We start from the raw sequence: 23119 nt of genomic DNA, 5'->3' as shown, positions 1-23119 counted from the left end.
GTAACTATTCTAGAGGCAATTTATTAAGATAGACCCCTAATCCTGTGTGTTCTGAGATGGTGAGAAGCTGTTCTTCCCTAGGAAAAGAATCAGACATGGTCCTCACGTGAAAGGGGTATAGAAGGTGAAATAGGAGATAAACCACTAAACCCTTCATGTTCTCAAGGAAGGATGTGGAATCATCTTTCTTATATAGCTTTCACAAAGAAAATATAGCAGATGCCTTTCTGTCTTCTCCAACTCAGTAGTTCCTTTATGTTAGCCCTCAGAAATCTCAATGAGAATCATATTTGAGATTTGTATGTACATTATTTCCTTTTGGAATATATATGTGTGTTTAAAATATGGCAAGGAATATGGACTCAGTATGTAAATAGGTTAGATGATATCTTGTAACTTCAGGGTGTTACTGAAACTTCAATAAGTTTCCATTGAAGTGCTTGGAATTTACTAGAATCTAGAGAGAATGAATTCAAGCCTTAGTTTTAGCAGCTATAGGGCATATTTTTTCCAAGTAACTTAATAATGAATTTGAACTGTATCTAATGAGCTGCACATAAATATAGACATTATGTTTCTTATGAAATTAATGTTTTAAACACTGTAAATAATGTTATTTGTTTCCCTGTTTTCTAGATAGTGTATAATAACAGGCGGTTTCCACTGGATGTAATTAGTCCCCTGGTAAATATTAGTGCCCTGATTATGTTAAGATCACTCTGATAAATAAAGTTACAACTGATAAAAGACTACTATTTGGGTTTGGGAGTCATCCATGTCTTTCTTTTATTCAGATGGACAGTTGGTCATTTAAAAAAATTTTTTTTAACATTTATTTATTTTTGAGAGACAGAGATAGCGCACACAGGGGAGGGACAGAGAAAGAGGGAGACACAGAATCTGAAGTAGGCTCCAAGCTCTGAGCTGTCAGCACAGAGACCAACGTGGGGCTCGAGCTCACAAACCGTGAGATCATGACCTGAGCCGAAGTTAGATGCTTAACGCCCCCCAGGCGACCCATCAGTTGGTCATTTTAATGGTGCTTTTTAAGACTAGATGGTTCTCTTTGGCTCTCAAATCCTGCCACGACTTGGGATTTTCCCTCCACCTATTAATATTGCTGCTGCCTTGGGTTTTAGCAACCTGACATTGCCTGGGTTCCTGGTAAAATCTTCTTCTCTTTCTTCCTGCAATGCTAATGGGGAGTGAGTGCTGGGACAGTGGCATCCCTGGCTGTTTGTCCTACAAGAACTCAAACAGCCACTTAGGACGGTCAGTAGACCATTAATTTTTGTGTTCAGTTGGGGAACTTGAGAAAAGCAGTGGCTCATCATGGGGGCCTCTAAGGAGAAAAATTAATTGTTCCAGACTAAAATGTAGCCAAGACTATTTCTCTGTCAGGCCAGGGCTGGTTTGTGTGTGTGGCACACGGTGCCGGGATGAAGAAGTCAGCTCTGTGTTTACCAAAGAGTTATTGAACACCCACTGTGCTGGGCTCTGGAGGATATAGGCATCCTGGCCCTGCTCACATGGGGTAAAGCCAGTGGCCTCCATCCTGGCTGACTACTGTAGGAGGTTGTGTATGCACTGTTACTGCTTGGGACAACTGTCAGAGCCATTGGGTGCCTTTCCTGGTTTGCTCACTGATTTGCCTTTTGATTTTGACCCGTCAGCACTCTCCACACTGCAAGAATGACCAGCACTTTGAAAGAGCATGCTGAGCCTCATCTGATTTCAAATCAACAAATATTAATTGAGTGTCTGTGACAGTCTAGGCCTGCAAGGAATTCAAAAACGAATGATGTATGCCCTGTTTTGAGGAGGTGAGAAAAGAGAAAAGAGGAAAAGACAGGGATCCTATTCCCAGATATCTTGGATTTGGAATCCCAGGTTGCTAGTCAGATGGTATGAGAAACAAATGAGGAGGATTGCAAAGTCCATGCTGTTAACCGCTACACTTAAAACCAGGGTATACACCTACAGCTTACAGCAGCTCTGGAACATGAGCTGTCGAATTGCAGACCGTGGGTTTCTATTGTATTAGGAACCAGATTTTTATTTCCTGGCAGGTCATGGATTGACAGCAGTCAAGGAAAAAGCAGGAGCCACCCTACGGATTCATGGTGTAAATTCCAGCTCTTCTGAAGGAGCCCAACCTGATACCGAAAGTGGAGTCCCTCAGAGTGAGTGACCTATTTTTTGGGGGGCTTCTTGGACTTCAGCTGTATCGCACTATGTGCACAAATCGAAGATTTCTAAGTTCAGATCGGTAGACTGAACTCTAAGAGGATGTTTTTCTCCTTACTAGCAGATGTGGCCACAGATCAGAGTCCCACAGAAAGCCCACCCACTTCTCCCTCATCCGGGTCTCGGGGCATGCTGTCTGCCATCACCAATGTGGTTCAAAACACAGTAAGTCATTAGCTGCTTCCTCTGTTTTCCCTGGTGTCTCCCAGCGCCTTCTTTTGGTATCTGTATTTACCCGTGACCTAGATACAGCAGAGAAAAGATGGCCTTGCTCATAACCTTGGATTATGGTTTTGTTATGCTGTCTCCTACAGAGTAGGCGTAACCTTGGCACCAAAATAATAAGGGCAAATGAAATATATTTTATGTTGAAAAGAAAGGACTGCTCAGAAGGAACATTTTCAGGCTGCTGTAACAGTCTTCTTTCCAACAGCTACAAGGACAGCCTCCGGCTGGGGAGGAGAGAGGGCTCCGTCTTAGAGCTGAGACAGCTGTTTTTCCTCGACAGTCTATGTTTCTTAACCTTCAATTTGAAAATTATAAAGCCATGCAGATACAAAAAAAATGCTGGTAAGGAATTAGAAACAACATCCCGAGATGTTTCTGAGTGTTTCCAGATAACTAAGACCAACATTCTTCCCCATCTCAACCTCCCATTGCTACTCTCCCTGTTCTTTAAATAACCCTGTTTATCCCCCCGCCCCATACCCCTGCCTGCCCCTTTAAGAAGCTTGTTATTGGCAACAAAACACTGATGAATAATGAAAAAAGGGGAAGGCACCCGAACTGAGATGACATAGCTAGCTGGTCTCCAGTGTCAGGAAGAAAAGGTTTCTTTTCTGCTGTATAAAACCAACCAACTACTTTTTCTAGAAATATGGTTGATGCCCAATTTATTCATTCACTCATTAAAAAAAAAAAAAAGGTGGGGGTGCCTGGGTGGCTCAGTCAGTTAAGCCTCTGACTTCAGCTCAGGTCATGATCTCACAGTTGGTGAGTGTGAGCCCCGCATCAGACTCTGTGCTGACAGCTCAGAGCCTGGAGCCTGCTTGGGATTCTCTCTTTCTCTCTCTCTCTCTCTCCTCTCTCTCTCTCTCTCTCTGTCCCTCCTCAGCTCACACTCTGTCTCTCTCAAAAATAAACATTAAAAAATTAAAAAAAAAAAAGGTGATCAGCCCTCACTATATACCAGGAACTATGCTAAATGCTGGGCATATGTGGACAAACAAGAGGGTACATCATCCTAGAAGACAGAGCCAACCCAAAGGCAAGTACAGCGCAATGTGGGAAGAAAAGGGAGCTGTGCACACACATGTGAGGCTGTCTTCCCCAGCCTTTGGAGTCCAGAGTGTGCCAGAATTAGAAAATGCGTGCTCTTCTCCCTGCAACTCAAGGTCCTCTAGACTAAGTAGGCTGAATCAGAAGCAGCAAATGTGTTTTAGGAGTCGAAGAGCAGTATGTGTCCAGTATGCCTCACGTGGAGGGGATCGGGTTGGAGATGGGCCGGAGCTCTTTCCATATCCCTGGTTATAAGAAATGAGTTCATCGTCTCCCTGAGCACCAGCACAGGGCGCTCTGGGTTCACCTTCAGCACCCTCATTTCCTTTTTGTGTTCCCTTTCTACCTTCTGATACTTTCTTTTCCCAAGCTCCAGACACTCCCACCAGCTCTGCCTTTAATCAAAGTCCCCATGTCCTTCCTTCTCCCATTTTATTCTCTGCAGGAGTAATCCCTCATAGGATGTTAAAAGAAAATAAATCAAGCAAAAGTATTAATTGCTGACATCCCATAGTCCTTCCACAATATATGTATGTTAAAATCTGTTTTCTAACGTGAATATTGAATGGTCCCCAAATCTGAAAACAAAGTCTAAATGTCCGAATGACTACTAAAGTATATTAGTTCAGTGTGAAGCCTAATATTGCTAATGAAGCAATAATTATGGAGATTGGAAAATGTATATGGGCAATAATATCATACTAAACTATAATGTGTGTAAGCTCATGGAAGGCAGGGAAAACACAGATGTGTGCAGAGTATAGTTGCAGTTGCGTGGTTGCAGTGTTATGAACAGAAGTTGTAAAGAACTGTAAGCAGTTCTGTTTATATGAACAGTTGATATGAGTAAATCTTGGTTGTTTTAATCTTTCTTTTTTAAGGAAAACAAAGGCTGACAAGAAGATTTGCAGGATAACTGTATGATGAAATAGTTTCTAAAGGCAGCGGTATATGGAAATCAGCCTGTCTTATTTCATGAATATACTAATGATAGGCGGTTATTGCTAGTTTCTGAAAGTATCCAAGGGCCATCTGAAACAGCCTGAGGGCCCTGCACTCCAAGGCCCTAGATTAAAGAATTCGCTAGATGGGAGAGAGTATTTGACATTTTAATAGAGTGCTCCAAACAACTCTGTTACTTGGGTTAACAGTCTTGCAAACAAAACCAGTAATGGGGTCGCCTATTAATTTCATGTCTTAGGTACATATCTACTCGTACACATAGAGCCGGTAAAAAATTAATCCCAAATATGCTTTGGTTTTTCCTAAGCATCCATTTTAAATAATATTGTATGGCCTACAAATTATATGACATATGCCCTTCCAAGAAAAAGAAAACAGCATTAATGGATATTAAATCCCTGATGAGAAAAAATTGTGACTTTATATTGATTTTAATATTTGAAGATAGTACCTTCTGCGAGTTCCTGACTGCTGTGAAATTGCAAAAGGCAAAAGCTAATCTCGTGTGATTATCTCATCTGCAGGGTAAAAGTGTCTTAACGGGTGGTCTGGATGCTCTGGAATTCATCGGTAAGAAAACCATGAATGTCCTTGCGGAGAGTGACCCAGGCTTTAAGAGGACCAAGACACTCATGGAGAGAACCGTTTCCTTATCTCAGGTGGGATTACATACTTTTGCTATCCTTTCTTTCAGCCAGTAAAGTAAATATGTCTTTATTTATCTTTTTTAATAGGTATTTTAAAGCATGTGACTTAAATTCAAATGACAGACAGTCGAGAATGAAAATTGAGTTTCTAATACATCTCTTTCCCCAGCCATTTAGTTCCTCATGCGAGGCAAACACTCTTAACAGCTTCTTATGGATTTGGTCAGAATTATCATATAGCTGTAGATATGGGTATAGATACACAGATACAGATACATATATACTTTTGCAGAGAAATGGTAGCATACTAACCACACCCATTTGTACCTTGCTTTACTCACTTAATCATTTCTTGAAGATTATTACATTTTTGCCATTTGTCTTAGTCCACACAGGCTGTTACAACAGAATATAAGACTAGGTCTCTTATAAGCTACAAACATTGATTTCTCATAGTTCTGGAGGCTGGGAAGCCTGAGATCAGATTCAGTGTCTGGTGATGGCCCATTCCTGGTTCATAGATGGCCTTGTTCTTTCCGTGTATTCAGTGGTGGAAGAGGCAAGGAGCTCTGTGGGGGCTCTTTTATAAGGACACTAATCCTATTCATGAGTGCTCCACCCTCATGACCTAATCCCTTCACAAAGGCCTCACTTCCAAATACCATCACATTACGGATTAGGTCTCAACCTATGAATTTGGGGAGTGGGGCGCATGGGTGGCTCAGTTGGTTGTGTCCAACTTCAGCTCAAGTCATGATCTTATAGTCTGTGAGTTTGAGCCCCCTGTCGGTGACAACTGGGAGCCTGGAGCCTTCTTCAGATTCTGTGTCTCCCTCTCTCTCTGCCCCTCCCTGACTTGTGCGCTTGCACGCGTGCATGCGCGCACTCTCTGTCTCTCTCAAAAATAAATAAATAAACTTTAAAAAATGAATTTTGGGGGGACACAAGCATTCGGTTGAAAGCATCATTGTATGTATTCAAGCTCTACCACTTTCTAGCTACATAACCTTGAGCAGGTTACTTAATCCTTCTGTGCCCCAGTTTACTCATTTGTGCACTGGGTGTAACATCAATACCTGCTGATAGCTTTGACGTAAGGATTAAATGGGTTAGAAGAGTACCAGACTCTTAGCAAACACTCAGGAATGCTAGTTATTGTTGCTTTATTTCTATGTGTCAATATAATAAGTGGAAATGGTATCTCCTTGGAATTTTAATTTATAGTCCTCTTACTATGTGCAAGGATGGGCTTCTCTTCTCACACCTCCAGTTTTAAAAGTTTTCCATCTCTCCTTGGGAAACATGATACGAAGAATTGTGTGGCGCCTGGCTGGTACAGTCGGTAGAGCATGCAACTTTTGATCTTGGGGTCATGAGTTTAATTGAAGCACCACGTTGAACGTAGAGGTAACTTTAAAAAAATTAATCCGTTTATGTGGAAACTAATTTGACAATAAACTATTTGTAAAAAANGGAAACCAATTTTAAAATAAACCATTTGTAAAAAAAAAAAAAAAAAAAGAAATTCTAAAAAAAAAAAAAATTAATCTGTGGTTTGCTTGACTACAGCAGTCAAGGAAATTAAAAGTAGTATTTGTTTTCTTTTCCAAGTATAAAACCCTGTTGGTGAACTTGCTCTTTTAGATGGCACACGGCCAGTTCATACTCCACAGTGCAGACATGCTTCTGGTCCCCTTCCTCCTTAACAGTCAGGCACACCAGGTCTGCCTCTGCCTTCCTGAAATCAGGAGCAGCTGATACAGCCCCAGATTTCATAAATTTCACAGGCAGGGCAAACATATCTTCTCCTGGCTCAACACTAGGAGGCTACTAAAGAGCCATCGCTGACATCATGTTAGGGGCAGTTCCTGGAAAGCTTTCGTTTGAAGCCATTTCCTCTTGTCTTTTCCAGAGTCACCCTCATATAACCACTCTGATGTTATAGCTCAGGTCAGGACTCGGCAGGGTCATCTAAACCACCAGCCTACCGGTCCTTCAAAAGAAAATAGATTTGCATTAATCAGATAATTAATACTCGATGTTGCAAAATGAAAATGAAACCGAACAACCCCCAAGGATCCCCCCAAGGATCCCCAAGGATCAATGTGGCTAAGAACAAAAACATCTAACTTTGCTCCTGCAGTGTGAGTGTCCCTGCTCAGGGACGCGTCAGGAGTTTGCGTTACAGTGAGAAGAGACAGACCATCAACATTATCTAGTATTTTAAAAGATGATTGAGTGCCGTGGAAAACAAGAAAAAGTAGAGCAGGAACAAGGCAATCAAGAATGTGGGAGTGAGGGGCAGGTTAAGTATTAAATTGGATTGTGAGAGGGGAACCTCATGGAGACGACGCCATCAGAGCAGGTAATTGAAGGGGACGAGGGGTTTGGCCTTGACCATGCTGAAATCTGAGCGAAGCACATTCCATGCAGATGGCAGGACCTGGATGGCGTTGGTAGTGACCTTGGGTTTTACCGTTGGTGAAACAGGGAAAGCGTTACAGCATTTCGAAAAGAGGAGTGACAAGACCTGACTGTCCCGGGATCACTGTAGTTACTGTGTGGAAAACAGCCTGGGTATGGAGAGGGCCGAGGGCAGGAAGACATGGGACATGGGTACCAGCAGAGGCTCTCCCAGAAGCAGAGGCCAAGATGGCCTCAACGAGCGAGGGTTTTATTAGGGGAAATGCTGGGAGAGAAAATGGAGCTGGGGGGAAGGAAGGCCGGGAGAGCTGTCAGACCAAGATGCGAGTCCAACCCCCGGGGAAGAGAAGAGAGAGAAGAGATTGGGTGAAAGCATCTTAGGCTGCTGTGTCCTCAGAGGAAAGCCTGGCAGAGCCCTGGGAGAGTCCTTCAGCTGAAGTCCGCTGACAGATGAGTCCCCATCTCCCAGACTGGCTCTCCTGTAGTGTCCCTGCTGTGCCAGTGACTGATTGTGGGAGGTGACCTCGGGGCCAGTGAGAGATGGATTTCAAAGTACAGCATCCAGGGCTCTTGGCCCTTGATGCCCCAGCTCTCACTGCCTCCTGGGGAGGCGATTGCTATTATCCAAACAGGAGGATGGGGTGGCTCAGAACAGTGTGGGGCCCCGGAAGAAGTGGGGAACGCTGATTCTGGGTGTATTCTGAAGGTCAACCCAGATTTCCTGATGGAGTGAATGTGGGGTGTGAGAGAAGGAAGCGGCAAGGGGGTCTCCACGGTTGCTGTCTCGAGCAGCTGGAAGGATGAAGCTGCTGTCTGCTGGCACAGGGAAGTCTGTGAAGTTTCTCCTAATCCACACTAAATAACTGCGGACGTCAGAAATGTACACACACTCCCTGGATTTCTCCCGTGTTCTACCCCAGTGATGGTTCCTGGAGCCCAGAGACGCAAGGAAGACTCCATGCCAGAATCACACGCACTGCTCTTCCAAACCACGTCCCTTTCTTTTTCAGACACGAAATAGATGAACATCCTGTGAAAAGCCAGTTCTACATTAGGCAACTTTAATTTCACTCCATCTTTTGAGTGAATCCAGATCATTCCAGAGCAACCTTTCTTCCCCTTTCATTCCATCCCTTCCCCTCTGTTCCAAAGCACAAACTGAGAGATGGCAGTTGCTGGAGAGAAAAGAAGCAATTTCCACGTCACTTTGTTATTTCGTTTTACCACCACCAAGCCAGCAAGATCAGTAGAAATAGTTGGGTTTTGTTGGAAGTGCTAAAAATCTCCGGTGGTAGGGCGCCTGGGTGGCTCAGTCAGTTAAGCGTCTGACTTCGGCTCAGGTCATGATCTCACGGTATGTGGGTTCCGGCCCCATGTCGGGCTCTGTCCTGACAGCTCAGAGCCTGAAGCCTGCTTCAGACTCTGTGTCTCCCTCTCTCTCTGCCCCTCGTCCACTCATATTCTGTCTCTCTCTCTCTTAAAATAAATAAACATAAAAAAAATTTTTTTTTTAAATATCCAGTGGTAATTTGATGGGGTTGTTTTGAAAACTTTAAAATTCAGAGCTTGTACATATTTAGTGTTAAGGACAGACGGGAGAATTCTGTCTGTAGTTCAGTGAGTTTTTGGCCAAGTGCCTCAAGAACCCAAAAGGAGGAGGGGGTTGATTGTTTTATTCATGCACATTAAAAACCAGTCTGTTCTTCCGTGATCTTTCTCTTGTGAACTTGTGGTGGCCACTGTGTCTGTGGTGCTCTCCATAGATACTAAAGAACCCTATAAATGTAATGCCCAGTAAACTTAATGAGGAATCAAATAAAAGATGCTTAGCATCACAGAAAGCAAGTGCAGGACATTGGGAGTGACTGGGGGACTCAGTGTTCACTTTGCTCTCTTTATTTAATCAACAAAAACTAACTGGAGAAAAACGATCACCATGGAGAGGAACTCCATTCACAGTCCTACTTCTCGAGAATCGATAAGCTAATATTCTTCTTCATCTCATTATCTGATGAGAAATACATTATGAGTTTATATTTTATTAACTTTGTTCATCAAAGATGGTTAATAGCCACACATATAAAATTTTTTAAAATAACGCAACCCGGATCAAAGTAGAGCAGCTTGTGACTGCTTTGAGGTCTGTCTGGGTACAGAAGTTGCAGTGAACCCATAACAATAGAGTAAACTTTCCTGGTGTACATCAATTTGCCCGTAATAGATAATTTGGGTATTTTAGAAAATAAGAAAAGTAATCACCTGTGGAAAATACTTCAGCGGAAGCCACTCTTCAGCTTCTGATGTACTTCTTTCCAATCCTGTTCCCAGGCATAGAGTCTTTGCTTTGTGTTTTCATGTATATAATAAGCATGTAAAACTCAAAGTGGAATATTACGTAAAATTTAATTTTTATGTAATATTCCAGTAGGATCAAAGAATCATTTTCTTAGGAATTCCCAAGTGATTAAAACCTACTCTTCACAAATACAAGTCAACCTTCATCTCCCTCTGCATCTGATGCAGGAAATGAGGCTTTCAAGCATACACCCAGGGCACAAACGTTGTGTATTTCTGCAGATGTTAAGAGAAGCCAAGGAGAAAGAGAAGCAGAGGTTGGCCCAGCAGCTCACGGCCGAGAGGACTGCACACTACGGGATGCTGTTTGATGAATATCAAGGTTTGTCACATCTGGAAGCCCTGGAAATTCTGTCCAATGAAAGTGAAAGCAAGGTATGTCAGCACTGCGCATGTAAAATACCACGTTCACTGGGGCGCGTGTGTGGCTCAGTTTGTTGGCTGTCTGACTCTTTGATTTCAGCTCAGGTCATGATCTCAGGGTCATGAGATCGAGCCCTGTGTCAGGCTCTGTGCTGAGTGTGGAGCCTGCTTATGATTCTCTCTCTTTTCCCTCGGCCCCTCCCCCAGCTCATGCTCTCTTTCTCTAAAAAAAATATAATAATAATAACAGTAAATAAAATAAAATTCCATGATCACTAATGTGTTTTCTTATGCATGAAAGAAACTGGAAAATCTGCCATTAAAATATCTTATGCTTAGGGCCTTATTAATATTGTGCTAGGGTCGCAAATATTATATAATCTGATGACCCCCTCATGCTCTGTATCATTTTCTCTCTGTCCTATGTAAGCTGTTACCCCTCTCCACCCCCAAGAGGGCCAGCAAAATAGGAGACATCACTACCGCACTTCATGGTGCAAAAGGCTGCTCAGAAGCCTGCCTGCCGGGCTCCTGGCCCTGTGCTTCCCTTTGGTGAGGTTGTACCCAGACCAGAGATGCCCATACTAGGTCACGTTGCCACGTCCACCCAATGGAAACAAAGCAGCTGATGTTTCTTCCAGACTGTAGGGTTGTAATAGAGTTTTATGGTCTAAATAGTGATGTGTTCACCCATTTGTTAAAATGCCTGGGCCACAAAAGGCAGGATTATCTTGCTGGGGGTTATAGTTCTATTTGGGGGGGTGCCTGGATGGCTTAGTTGGTTGAGCAGTGGACTTCAGCTCAGGTCATGATCTCACTGTTCATGAGTTTGAGCCCCATGCCTCGCTCTGTGCTGACAGCTCAGAGCCTGGAGCCTGTTTCAGGTTCTGTGTCTCCCTCCCTCTCTGCCCCTCCCCTGCTCACACTCTGTCTCTCTCTCTCTCTCAAAAAGAAACATTAAAAAAAAAGTTCTACCTGGGAATGTTCTGGAATGGAAACCTGGGAATTACCTAACAGCCCTATACATTTACATCCCCCCACTATGATCTCAAGAAACAAAATAGAAATAGCAGAAATCAGCAGAGTTTGTAGATTTTTTTTTTAAGGATCTGTATGTGGGGTGGGGGAGGGTAGTTATTTAGCAAATACTCATATGATACTTATATAGTCACTATTCTAAGCACTTTAAAACCATTAATTCATTTAATTATATATATGACTCTTCTGTGTGGTGTCAGGCTGACTGTACTCTGGGGTGTTTTTCCGGTGGAGCCCACAGGATAGCACCCCATGAACGTCCTGGGAGACCGTGGCTCAGCTCAGTGACATCCACTGGAGAGAAGCAGGCTCCCTGACAAGAGGAACTTGGAAATGAGCCTTAGAGTGGAGGAGTGATTCTTGACTCTCTCTCAGCCATGTCCTCCATATTTGCCCTTGGCAGGGATACAGACATTCTTGATGCCCAATAAGCCGGGAAACATGGCCTCCTCCCTGTAAGAGGCAACCAGGAAACAAACAGGATGGAAATCCCCTTCCCTCCAGATGATTGAGTTATGTGTTACTTTTCTGTCTGTCTGTCTGTCTGTCTTTCTTTCTTTCTCTCTCTCTCTCTCTTTCTCTCTTTCTCTCTTTTTTTGTTATCCATGAGCCACCAGGAACAGCCTTGTGGTTAAACTGTTCAAGGGAATAATTTTTTAAGAACAAAATCATGTCTCATATACAGTTAGAAAATGAATGTGAATTAAAGAATTTATTTAGCCCCTTAATTCAATGAAAGAACCAAGCAAATATTATAACTGTATCTGCTCAGAAAAGCCAACGCACACATTTATGTGGAGTAAAGCAATTTTGAAACCAATGTGCAAATGGTCATAAACCCCAGGAGGTGAGGCTATCCCTCTGCTGGACAGAATCTATTCACATGTCTATAGACTGGAATTATTTTGCACTGCTCTCAGCTCACTACAATCCATAGAGTTGTGAAATTGTTCCCATAGACTCAAAATCAGATAACCTGGTAACATGTGCTCAAGAAAATGCAGTTTTCCACTTAACCACAAATCTTTCCCTATAAAAGTTGGGTTTTGAATCAGACATTATGTGATCAAATACCACTCAGTAGCTGTAGAATTTTGGACCCATCTTACCTCAATCTTCTTACCTATGAAATGGGATTAATAATAAAAGTTACCTCATAGCAACATTAAAAGAATTAAATGAGATAATCCATGTGAAGCCAGTTGCAGCTTGCTGAATAGATAATAAGTACTCAATAAACGTTAGCTGCCTTTTTATACATGTATATGTATATGCATATATAATGTTGGTGACATTTTATTTTTACATGCATTCTTCTAAGTGTGTGTATGCATACACGTAACAGGGCTGTGTGGCTTCTTGCAGTTATCACAGTGCTAGAGAGATTCCATTCTGGCAGGTTCCATTGCAGCTTTCAGCTGTGAGAGAGTCCCAGGTCCCTAGAAAAGAGCCCCAAAGGACCGATGTTGCCAGGAAGGAGGTTTGGTCCCTGGGGGACTGCATTTCCCTCTGTTTACATGCTGCTATATGAGCTCTGTTTCTGTTCCCCCAGCCTAGAGATTTTGATAGATGCATAGTGAGGAATACAGAGCTTTTTCTTGGATTAGTAATGAGTTACTGCGTGCTATAATAAATAAGTCCTAAAAATATATGGGTCAAAATCAGTAGGAGTTATCCTCATTCTCGAACAGTCCACGATGGGAGTGCCTGGTCATCTGGCGGCTTTCCTGCATTAGGGGTTCAGGAGCCAGGCTCTGCCCATCCCATGACTCCCCTAGACCGCCTTGATGTTCACAGCCTCTGCCAAGAATACAAATGGAGATCCTCACTGGGGTTGTCAGATTTAGCTAATGAAAATGCAGGATGACAAGTTAAGCTTTAACTTTTGATAAACAATGAATGCTTTTTAAAAAAATTTAATGTTTATTTATTTGAGACAGAGAGAGAGAGGGAGGGGGAAGGAGAGAGAGACAGAGTGCGAGCAGGGAAGGGGCAGAGAGAAAGGGAGACACAGAATCTGAAGCAGGCTCCAGGCTCCGAGCTGGCAGCACAGAGTGCAACGCGGGGCTCGAACTCACGAATTGTGAGATCGTGCCCTGAGCCAAAGTTGGATACTTAATGGACTAAGCCACCCAGACCCCTCAATAATGAATACTTTTCAGACACACACTTAAACTAAGAAAATATTCATCGTTCATGTTTAACTAGACCTCCTCTACATACCAAATTCTTAGAAGTTAAAGGAGTTTTGAAACAAACTGTTAAAAGATCTATATTCTGTCATCCTACACTAACAAATACACTTTTATAATGACTTCGAAGGCCAGGTTCCCATTCAGACTTCCCAAACTCCTCACATTTCCATACCACCCTCCCGCCTGATCTTCTCTCTTTATTTCCAGCTCTCTCTCACTTCAAAGGCTTTATATGCACATGTGAGGATACCCTAGTTCAAGTTCCATCCACACCACTGCTGACAGCCAGCTCTTACACCTACGGGCGCACCCTCCAGTGGATGGTCTCCCCATGAAGAGCACAGCCTGGGTAGAGATCCATACAGGCCGAAGGAGGGAAACTTGAGCAACTTTAACACCTAGAGAGTGGTTTGGAAGGGGAAGCTCTGCGTGGGCACATCCCTGTGGCCCTGTGGACTCCCCAGTGTCTGAGTCGAGACCATTGGATTTCACCGTCTTCTAGGCCCTCTGTGTTGTCTTTATCCCACCAGCAGAGGACAGAAAAGTGTAGAGGGTGCACTCCCATTTTTTAAGAGCCTTGACCTGCAAATGATAAACATCGCCTCCGCTGACCTTGCTATTGACTAAAACATAGACACATTATATGGAAATGTGAGGGATTACTATCATTATTGTTCTACTGATTGATTCTAGGATGACAACAGGCATGGCAGTGTGGTATACTATAAACCTTAAGAAAAACTAATCATTTTTATTGCTTTTTTATCCAATAGCTAACAAGAACAGTAAGCAAGAATCTTCAAAGTGGCACTCCGTACTCCCTCTCAGGGAAATGATTTACAAGGCAGACTGTCTACCCTTGTGTTCCCGTCAACACTTAGCAGAATGCCAAGCATCTAGTCAGCATTCTATGAATATTTATGGAGGAGTGCATGATTATTTATTATTGGAATGAAATAAAGATTCAATGCTCATCACCTTGGCATAATGGAATGAATTAGGAGGAAGCAAAAGAGACCCTGTAGTAGAAAGATGCTGACAATAGATTCCTTTGCTAAAAAGAATCCTTCCCAAAGGAGGCTCAAAGCCTAAAACCCCAGTGCATCTCCCAGAGGATGGCTCCCCTCCAGGAGACCTGGGGAAACCATAACGCCCCGCATTGTCACTCAGTGTTGTTGTGCTCAAGCACATTTATTCAATAATTACCTTTTTATTTTACTCTTTGAACACTGCCGTTTAAAAATATATCTGAAGTGTAGGAATCTGATGTGGGCCTATTGAAGACTCTGAGACCTAATCATGAATATAGTAGCTGAACAAAAGGCTCTTCAAAGGTCAGAGTGAAAGGGCATGGGGGCAGCCACCATGCAGGGCGTGTTTGCCTCTACCTGCTGAACTCTACGGCTGACGGGTTTGTGTGGATGCCTTCCTGCCAACCTTCCTTCTGAGGCTCCTGCCCATTGTGTCATGTCCTGGTGCTCTGCATGCCAGTTTTTAGGAAAATGTTGTCCTGGCATCCCTGATGCCCTCTCTAACTCTCTTGCTTACCCTGACGCGTGAATCTACAACCATAATGAATATGAGAACATATGCCAAGGAGCATCACGGCTCCTCTTCTGGTTCTCACTCCAGAGCAAGTGTTTGACCTGCAGAATGAAAACCTTTCTACTTTACGGTCCTACGTCTTTTTTTGTATGGTCTTTCCATCCACTATGGCCATTTTGGAAGTTCAAATCAGTCTTCACATTCACAGGGGATGACTGGCCATGTGTGCAAATAATTTTTAAGTGTTTACTGAGGGTCAGTTTCAAAAGAGGGGCTCTGAAGACAATGAGCAGGGAATTTGTCAGCTCAAGCATCGTCCTCTATGAAGTCTCCTTGCCCACCCTTCTGTCTCCCCAAGGTGGACTGAAGTCCCCTCCCGGGTGCCCCACTGCCCTTCCACTCACATCTGTCATGGCTGTTAGCAGTTAGCCTGGGCTTTCCTCCTCTAGACTACACGATCTCTGAGAAGAAAAATGTGTCTTGTGTGTGTTTGTAGTCCCGGTGCAATAACCCGCATCTAGCAAATAATAATGTATATATATATCTGTATATGTAAAATATCTCTTTATGTGTTTGTTTATATGTATTTTATATACATATAGTAATATTCTTATATGTTAACATACAGGATATATATGTAATTTCTTGACCTTCACTCTAAGTACTTTTAAATACATTATCTCATTTAACCCTCAAAACAACCTTATAAGGGAGAAGCTATTAAAACTCATTTTACTGATAAGGAAGGAAAGGCATAGAAAGGTTAAATAAGTTACCCAAGGTCACACAATTCATAAGTGAGGGGCTCATATTTATTGTTGTTTTTTTAAGAGCGAAAGATAGCAAGCAGGGAAGGGACAGAGGGAGAAAGAGAATCTTAAGCAGGCTCCATGCTCAGCATAGAGCCCAGAACCTGACACAGGGCTCAATCCCACGACCTTAAGATCATGACCTGAGCTGAGATCAAGGGTCAGTTGCTTAAACCACTGAGCCACTCAGGTACCCCCACGGGGCTGATATTTGAATTCAGAGTTGACAACATGTGTGTTTTTAGCCACTTGACTACAAGAGCTACCACCACAATTTATTTAGTGTCTGCCTTTTGCACCTGTGTCATGTACTTCGGGGTCACTATTACATTTACATCACAAAGGATCACAATGAAGTGTGGCTCTCACTTTAAAATTGTAAAAACTGAGGCCCAGGGAGCTTATGTAATTCACCCAAAGTTGGCCAGTTCGTAGGTGGTGAATCTAACATTCAACCTGGCATTGTGTCCGTCCCCCACCGCCCCCCCCCACACGCACACCACCAATCACCTGAGTCCTGGGAGAACTGGGGACAGCCCTGTGTAAACGTGACTAATGAGAAGAAAAGATGACAGTTACGCTGCCCTATTTCTGTTTTCAGGTTCAGTCATTTTTAACATCACTTGATGGAGAGAAGCTGGAACTCTTAAAAAATGACCTAATTTCCATTAAAGACATCTTTGCAGCCAAAGAATTAGAGAATGAAGAGAATCAAGAAGAACAAGGTAAAGGAAAATAACCAGTTAAATGGCAAAACAAAGTCTTGGTATAATCCTTCAGAAACAGCTGTTAATAAATGCAGCCCTTTGAACAGGGAATGATTTAATGCAAGTGCCCCTCCTCCTCGCTTCCAAAACACTCCGTACGTCTGCTCTTGTTACAGGAGCTGGTCACATTGATGTGTAGGGCGGGAACACCTGACTGCCACGTCTTTATTTCTCTGGTGGGCAGCACAGTTCTTGCCACATCACGGGTGCACACTAAATGTGGATGGTTGAATGAAACAAGAACACAGTGCACTAAGCAGAGCCCTGATGACTAGAGTTTATGCTCTGATACCTAATTTTGTATCTGCATGCAGTGGGCAGGTCTTTCCATGGATTTCTTCTTGTATTTTTCTTTGCTTTGCTTTTTTTTTTTTTTTTTTAAGAATTTCTTTATTTTGGAAGGAGAGGGACAGAGAGAGGAGAGATGAAGGCAGAGCCCAACGCAGGGCTCCATCTTACAACCTTGAGATCACTACCTGAGCTGAAATCAAGAGTCAGACACTTAACCGACTGAGCCACCCAGGTGCCCCCTGGAGAGTGATTTCTTACTGAGGTCATCACCTATCACTGCAACCACAGTTGTTTGGATTATGCTAACAGGCAACCATGGCCACACAGGGTAGCTTCTCCTGGGACTTTCTCAAAGGTCCCATTTGAAACATTTCTACCACTTACTGGCTGCATAGTCTTGAACAAGTTATGTAACCTTTCTGAAACTCATTATCTTCACTTCCTAAATGGAGACAGTGATACAGATTCCCAAGGGCTATTGTGAGGCTCAAGTTAGATCATATATATAAAAATATATATTACAGAGCCTGGCACACAGAACTGCTCAAAAACATTAGCTGGTATTGTTATTTAAAGTGCTAAAGCAATGCCGGGAAAATGGTAAAGGTACAATCAATTGTAGCTTTCATGTATGATTGTACTTGTTATTACCCACACAGAGTAGGGATCATGTGCATTCATACCCATCAAATAGCTGGACGTGTTCTGTGCCCAGGTGTGTTACATACCTTTAATCAAGGCTCAAACACGAGAGCCAAGTTCTTCAGTCTCATTGCTCGGGACAAAATTATTCTAGGCATTTGCAAACTGTTATTTAAATACCATCTCCCGCTTTAATCCTTCATAGTGACCTTATGTGCCTTCGGTTTAATGAGATTTATGCTCGTTGCATCAAAATAGAAGACTCAGTTATATTGAAGAATAGAAACAAGCCAATATCAAAGAGACTGTTGGAGAAGAATGGTTTTGAGCATCTGTGTGTTTCTACAAAAGTCACAGAGGATGACAGCCTTGTTTTTGTTTTAATAATGACAAACGAAGACACTAGCTGTCCAAGTTCATGCACATAGTAATATGGGCCCACGATGAACCAGTAGAGATGCCTGTTTTCCAGAGTAACGATCACCAAAAAGATCCAGATTATTTCTCTTTGGTTTCATGATGCCTAATGTAGACCTTGATCCTACTGGGGGAGTCATTGAGAAAGGATAAAAAGAAGATTCCAGATTACCCCTAACGTCAGTTAGTGCATCCCCACCTAGGGTGATTCCTTAGAGAGGAACCTTGATTCATTACTGTTAAATAGAAAATGTTACTACATATGATGTGTTCCAGTCAATACAGAGCTTCGGTAAATTGGGATTTTTTTTCTATGATGAAGAAAATAATTGAAGTCCTGAACAGCATGCTTAAGAAATGGTAGACCTTCTCAGGGGTGCCTGGGTGGCTCAGTTGTTTAAGAAATGGTAGACCTTTTCTCTTTAAGTAACAGAACCCTGTTATCTCCCATAATATATCCATTTTCCCAAAGGGCATCTCTAGATTATCAAAACACTATTAATTTTTATTAATTTAATAGATAAACATAAAACACATAAAGAAAAACTGGGAGAAAGGAATAGCAGGGTTGCCATTAAGTTAATCCAATTATGATGGAGCATGACAGCTCCATAGAGGTGGACGGATTATCTAAAAGCTCTAAAGAGTATTCTCATCAGTGGGGAGGAGCAGAAGCCAGGAGAAAAATTCTGGGAGAAACCAGAGCATTTTCATCCATTTTTATTTTGTGTAAGCATTTACATTCCTAAAAGCCTCTTAACATGTAAATAATTTATTTGCAAGTCTCGGAAAATATAACTAATTGTCATTTTTAGCTAAACTCGGTATCGGGCTCCTCTGCATTTGATAATATTAGCTAATGATTTGCATGATTGTCTCTCAGCAGTGTGTAATTTTATCACACTACTGTAGGTCGCTAGTTTACCACTGTCGCAAAGAGGTTCTAAAAGGCCATTTTTTATTTTTATTGCCTCAGTGAAGCTCTTGACCATATGTACGAACCAAGAGTTGTAGTGCTAGGTATTCTTTGTTGCAATACTATTGATCATCTGTTTTTATCTACTTCTGTTTTTCTCTGTGGCTTTTTCCCCCCTAAATACTTGCTAAAACTTATTGGTGTCTTTTTCTGTTTTATAGAGTAAATGCACATTTATAAGCTGGAGTGGGGTGGGGGGCTGGTGCCTGAGTGGCTCGGTCAGTTAAGCATCCGACTTTGGCTCAGGTCATGATCTCACAGTTCATGGGTTCAAGCCCCGCATTGGACTCTGTGCTGTCAGCTCAGAGCCTGGAGCCAGCTTAGGATTCTGTGTCTCCCTCTCTCTCTCTGCCCTTTCCCCACACGTGCTCTGTCTCTCTCTGTCTCAAAAATGAATAAACGTTAAAAGAAAAATTAATAAATAAAACATAAATAAAAGCTAGAGTAGGGTACCTGGGTGACCCTACTCAGTTAAGCATCTGACTCTTGATCTCAGCTCAGGTCTTAATCTCAGGGTCATGAGTTGAAGCCCCGCATTGGGTTCCATGCTAGACATGGAACCTACTTAAAAAAAAAAAAAAGTGGAGTTACACAAAGTATTTGGATCCCAATTTAGCATTGGTGACTCCCAAATATTTTTAATCTCCGTACGTTTTTTTAAAAATGTTTAAAATGTCTCTTGGGACATTTTCCCAGAGATCCAGTGTAGTTACATCAGATAGTCTATGGCCCGCGGAGACTAGTTCTGCTTGCTCAGCACTGTGGCTCTGTGGAAAGAAAAGGGTGCCCTGGGTATTATTAGAGTTGCAATGCCAAGCATAACAATACTCAACGGTCGTAAATACAGTGTTGTCCCAGGTCTCTTCCACCTGAGATACATCATTCGTTTGTTCATTCAGTCATTCTTTCAACAAATAGCTACTGATCACCTATAGCTGTCAACAAGACAGATAGGTCCCTTCCTGCCCTCACGTTGCCTTCAGGCCAGCCTGGGGGCGCCCCAGCTAGAGCTTCGAGCAATAGGGCAGTAGGAGCAGGCTGCTCATAAGCTGCCCTCTGGCAGCGGGGGGGGGGCAGGTGGCTACGGCCCCCACTTGTACTCTGACTGCTAGCTGTAAGGTTAGGGGGGCTGCCACATTCTGAAGGCAGAAAAATAAATCCTGCTTCTTACTTCTGTCATTTTCTATTTCCAGCCTTGGAAGAAAAGGGAGAAGAATTTGCTAGCATGCTTACAGAGCTTCTCTTTGAATTACATGTTGCAGCCACGCCTGACAAACTCAATAAGGTCAGCTCTGTCAAGTCTGAGTTTTTATTGTTGTTGTTGTTTTTAAAGGTATTGGTTGTAAAATTCAAGAGATCCACCTGAAATGGAAACATCCCAAACCCCAAATGGCACATGGCGATGGAGGGGGAGGAGAGTATGAGGCCACTAATTAAGATTCCAGGAGGCAACGTAATGAAATGTGATGGGAGAGAACATGCTAGACTGTGTCAGGAGACCTGCATTTTAGTTGCAGCTTCACTAGTAATTACCCTGTGACCTTGAACAAGTCAGTTCTCCTCAAAATAGAATCGTATATCAGAGTGGTTATCTTTGGCATAGGGGAAGGAAGAGGGGTGCAGAATCACCAAGGGGCTTTTCAAACTCCATCTCCCCTCCCCCACTTGGGCACCGTGCCCAAATCATGTGGAGAGAATCTCATCAGCCAGATCACCCCCACGCCCCGTCCCACACAGAATGTTGGTGCCACATGGTGTCCAAGAACCATCTAGCTTTATCAGTCCGGGTTCTTCTAATTGTACCACAGCGTGTTTTGCGACTTAGTAGAAGGTCTTGCTGTGGAGTTTCTTAATGAAGACACTGTGTATTAAGTACTTAAAACCATGTTATTTTTCCCATTCTCTTTTTTTCCTTTCTCTTTAGCAGGCAGTAGTTGACGCAGACCCTCACTCATCAAGGTGGGTGAGAAAAGGGCAGGATGAGGCAGTGAGGGGGAGACATGAGTAATTTCTTTATCTCAGATAGAGGTCACCGATTCTGACAGGTCAGTGACTCGAACACAGTGGGAAATTGCCTCATTTATCTCTGTGCAGCACCTGCCACTGCTGTGTGTGTGTGTGTGTGTGTGTGTGTGTGGTGCCTCCAAGGTCCCACTGGCTTGTGGACGTAGTCAGATAAGCTTTAAGATGAGAAGTAAGTTTAACATAAGCTCAGATACAACTTTCACTTAAGCCAACAGCTTTAAACGATAATGGAAAAACTTGATGAGTCTGCCCTTCCTAAATTCAGGGAATGACAGATAGGGAAGGGGGTTGTTCTGCTTGTTGAATTTAGCCATCATTTTTTAGGCTTACAGGTTGCTCAGACTGCACTCATGTGAAATTAAACGAGTCATGGAGAAGCTCCAGGTCTTTCCAACAGCAACTCTCCCCTCCCTACACACCCCTCCCCCCTTGAATCTAATGTCTCCATGACGAGGGAAGAGAGCGTAGATCCATCCTTCCCTGCATGATACATTATTAGGTTCATGAAACATTAAGGCCTTCATGAGCCCTATCAAATGAGGAAATTTGCTTTAGCAATGACCCTGGCTAAGTCTCTAACCGATATATAAAAAAGTACTGTTAGTCTTTTATAGTCGGTCATGAAAAGTGAAAAATTTACTATAGGTCTTTAAGGTGACTATCCTTTTTATTCTTACCCGTGTATCCATTCACAATGTGTTTTTAAAAGGTCCTGTGGTGTTCTTGCCATACTTTCTTTCTATTCTGCCCCCTGTTCTTACCCAATATTCACCAGAAAGCACCAACAAGCTGCTTTTAAGGAGACTAAGGAATTGCCTCATCACTTTTTGAATATTCGGAGACACCCTTGAAGGTTTTAGGGCAACTTTACTGGGGATTGCAGCCTGGGGATTGGAATTCCTTAGTCTTCCGATTTACATAATTAACAAATTGCTTTGGCGGGGGGGGGGCCTTTGCAGGCCATGAAAAAAGCTCATGACTGGGTGGGAGAAGATCAAGCTACTGTGTCAGTAGATATGGCAAAAGAGACAGAGGAGAACAGCAAAAAGGACGAAAAGGAAGAGAAACCAGAAAATCCTGAAGAAAACAAAAAGGAAGAGAGAACTAAGACGGTGGAGGTAAATTTATTTGAGATTACCTAAAGAGCAGTCATATTACCTTTATTTCATTAGCAGCCGGATTTCAAGTGAGGAGAAACCACTTCATTTTCATTTCTACCCTGTTTCACATTACAGAAATATGAGTATTAATGGGATAAACACTAAAATTTCTCGATGCCAAGACAATTCATGACTTAGCATAGATATTGTGGCTTTTCTTCATAGCTTTACAATGATAATTTAAAGGAAACAAGGTCTTTAAGAATAAAGCTGATTTATCATTAGGATAAAATTCCATCTTCTATGCAAATTTGCAACTATAAAAGGTCTTTATGCCCCATAAACTAATGAGGTAATTGGAGCTTTTTCCAGAAAAAAACTTCATGGCCACAGTTTATATTCTGTAGTTTAATAAATTTATGTGAGCATAATTTATAGCCTGACTATGTTCAAAAATGTTTGTAATAACTTAGTTTTTACACTGAATTTTCATTTTAGAGAAAGTAACTTTTTAAATTCAATCACTATAAAGAAACACATCCAGGGGCGCCTGAGTGGCTCAGTCAGTTAAGCATCAGACTTCGCTCAAGTCATGATCTCACAGTTTGTGGGTTTGAGCCCTGTGTCGGGCTCTGTGCTGACAGACTCTGTCTCCCTCTCTCTCTCTGCCCCTCCCCCACTCATGCTCTGTTTCTGTCTCAATAATAAATAAATATTTTTAAAAATTAAAAACAAAACCAAAAAACATGTCCAGTGAGGTTGATTTATTCAGCCACATTTCCACAAGCATTTTTGAGCAGCTGCCTGCTGTGTGCCCAGAACTGCTCTGAGAACTAAGGACACAGATGTAAATGTTGCCATGTCACTGGGGACCCAGCAGCACCTCCATGTTATGGAAGCCTTTCTACTTAGAAAAGTCTCAGGTACACCCATTGATCTATGGGCAAACTGTTCAGCCCATTTTTCCCCCAGAATTTTATATATATATAAATTTATATATATATATAATTATTATATATATATAATTTTTTTTTCAT

At 42.5% G+C, this 23119-nt stretch overlaps 1 protein-coding gene across 2 annotated transcripts in view; it reads left to right on the top strand.

Annotated features, from left to right (window-relative positions):
• The window catches only part of FAM114A1 (family with sequence similarity 114 member A1), a 67295-nt gene that overhangs the window by 30685 nt on the left and 13491 nt on the right, over positions 1–23119 (top strand). Inside the window, exons 4-10 of one of the 2 annotated variants that reach the window (XM_077758944.1) lie at positions 2070–2183; positions 2312–2412; positions 5013–5147; positions 10137–10289; positions 16466–16589; positions 20151–20242; positions 21942–22100. In XM_077758944.1, the coding sequence (XP_077615070.1) occupies positions 2070–2183; positions 2312–2412; positions 5013–5147; positions 10137–10289; positions 16466–16589; positions 20151–20242; positions 21942–22100 (878 nt within the window). Of the gene's footprint in view, positions 1–2069; positions 2184–2311; positions 2413–5012; positions 5148–10136; positions 10290–16465; positions 16590–20150; positions 20243–21941; positions 22101–23119 lie in introns of those variants that run through there. The other variant, XM_077758945.1, reaches the window with a different exon arrangement.

The sequence above is a fragment of the Crocuta crocuta genome, unplaced genomic scaffold (assembly GCF_008692635.1).
Source record: "Crocuta crocuta isolate KB4526 unplaced genomic scaffold, BGI_CrCroc_1.0 scaffold223, whole genome shotgun sequence".
Lineage (NCBI taxonomy): Eukaryota > Metazoa > Chordata > Mammalia > Carnivora > Hyaenidae > Crocuta > Crocuta crocuta.
This window is presented reverse-complemented; position numbering and strand designations above follow the sequence as displayed.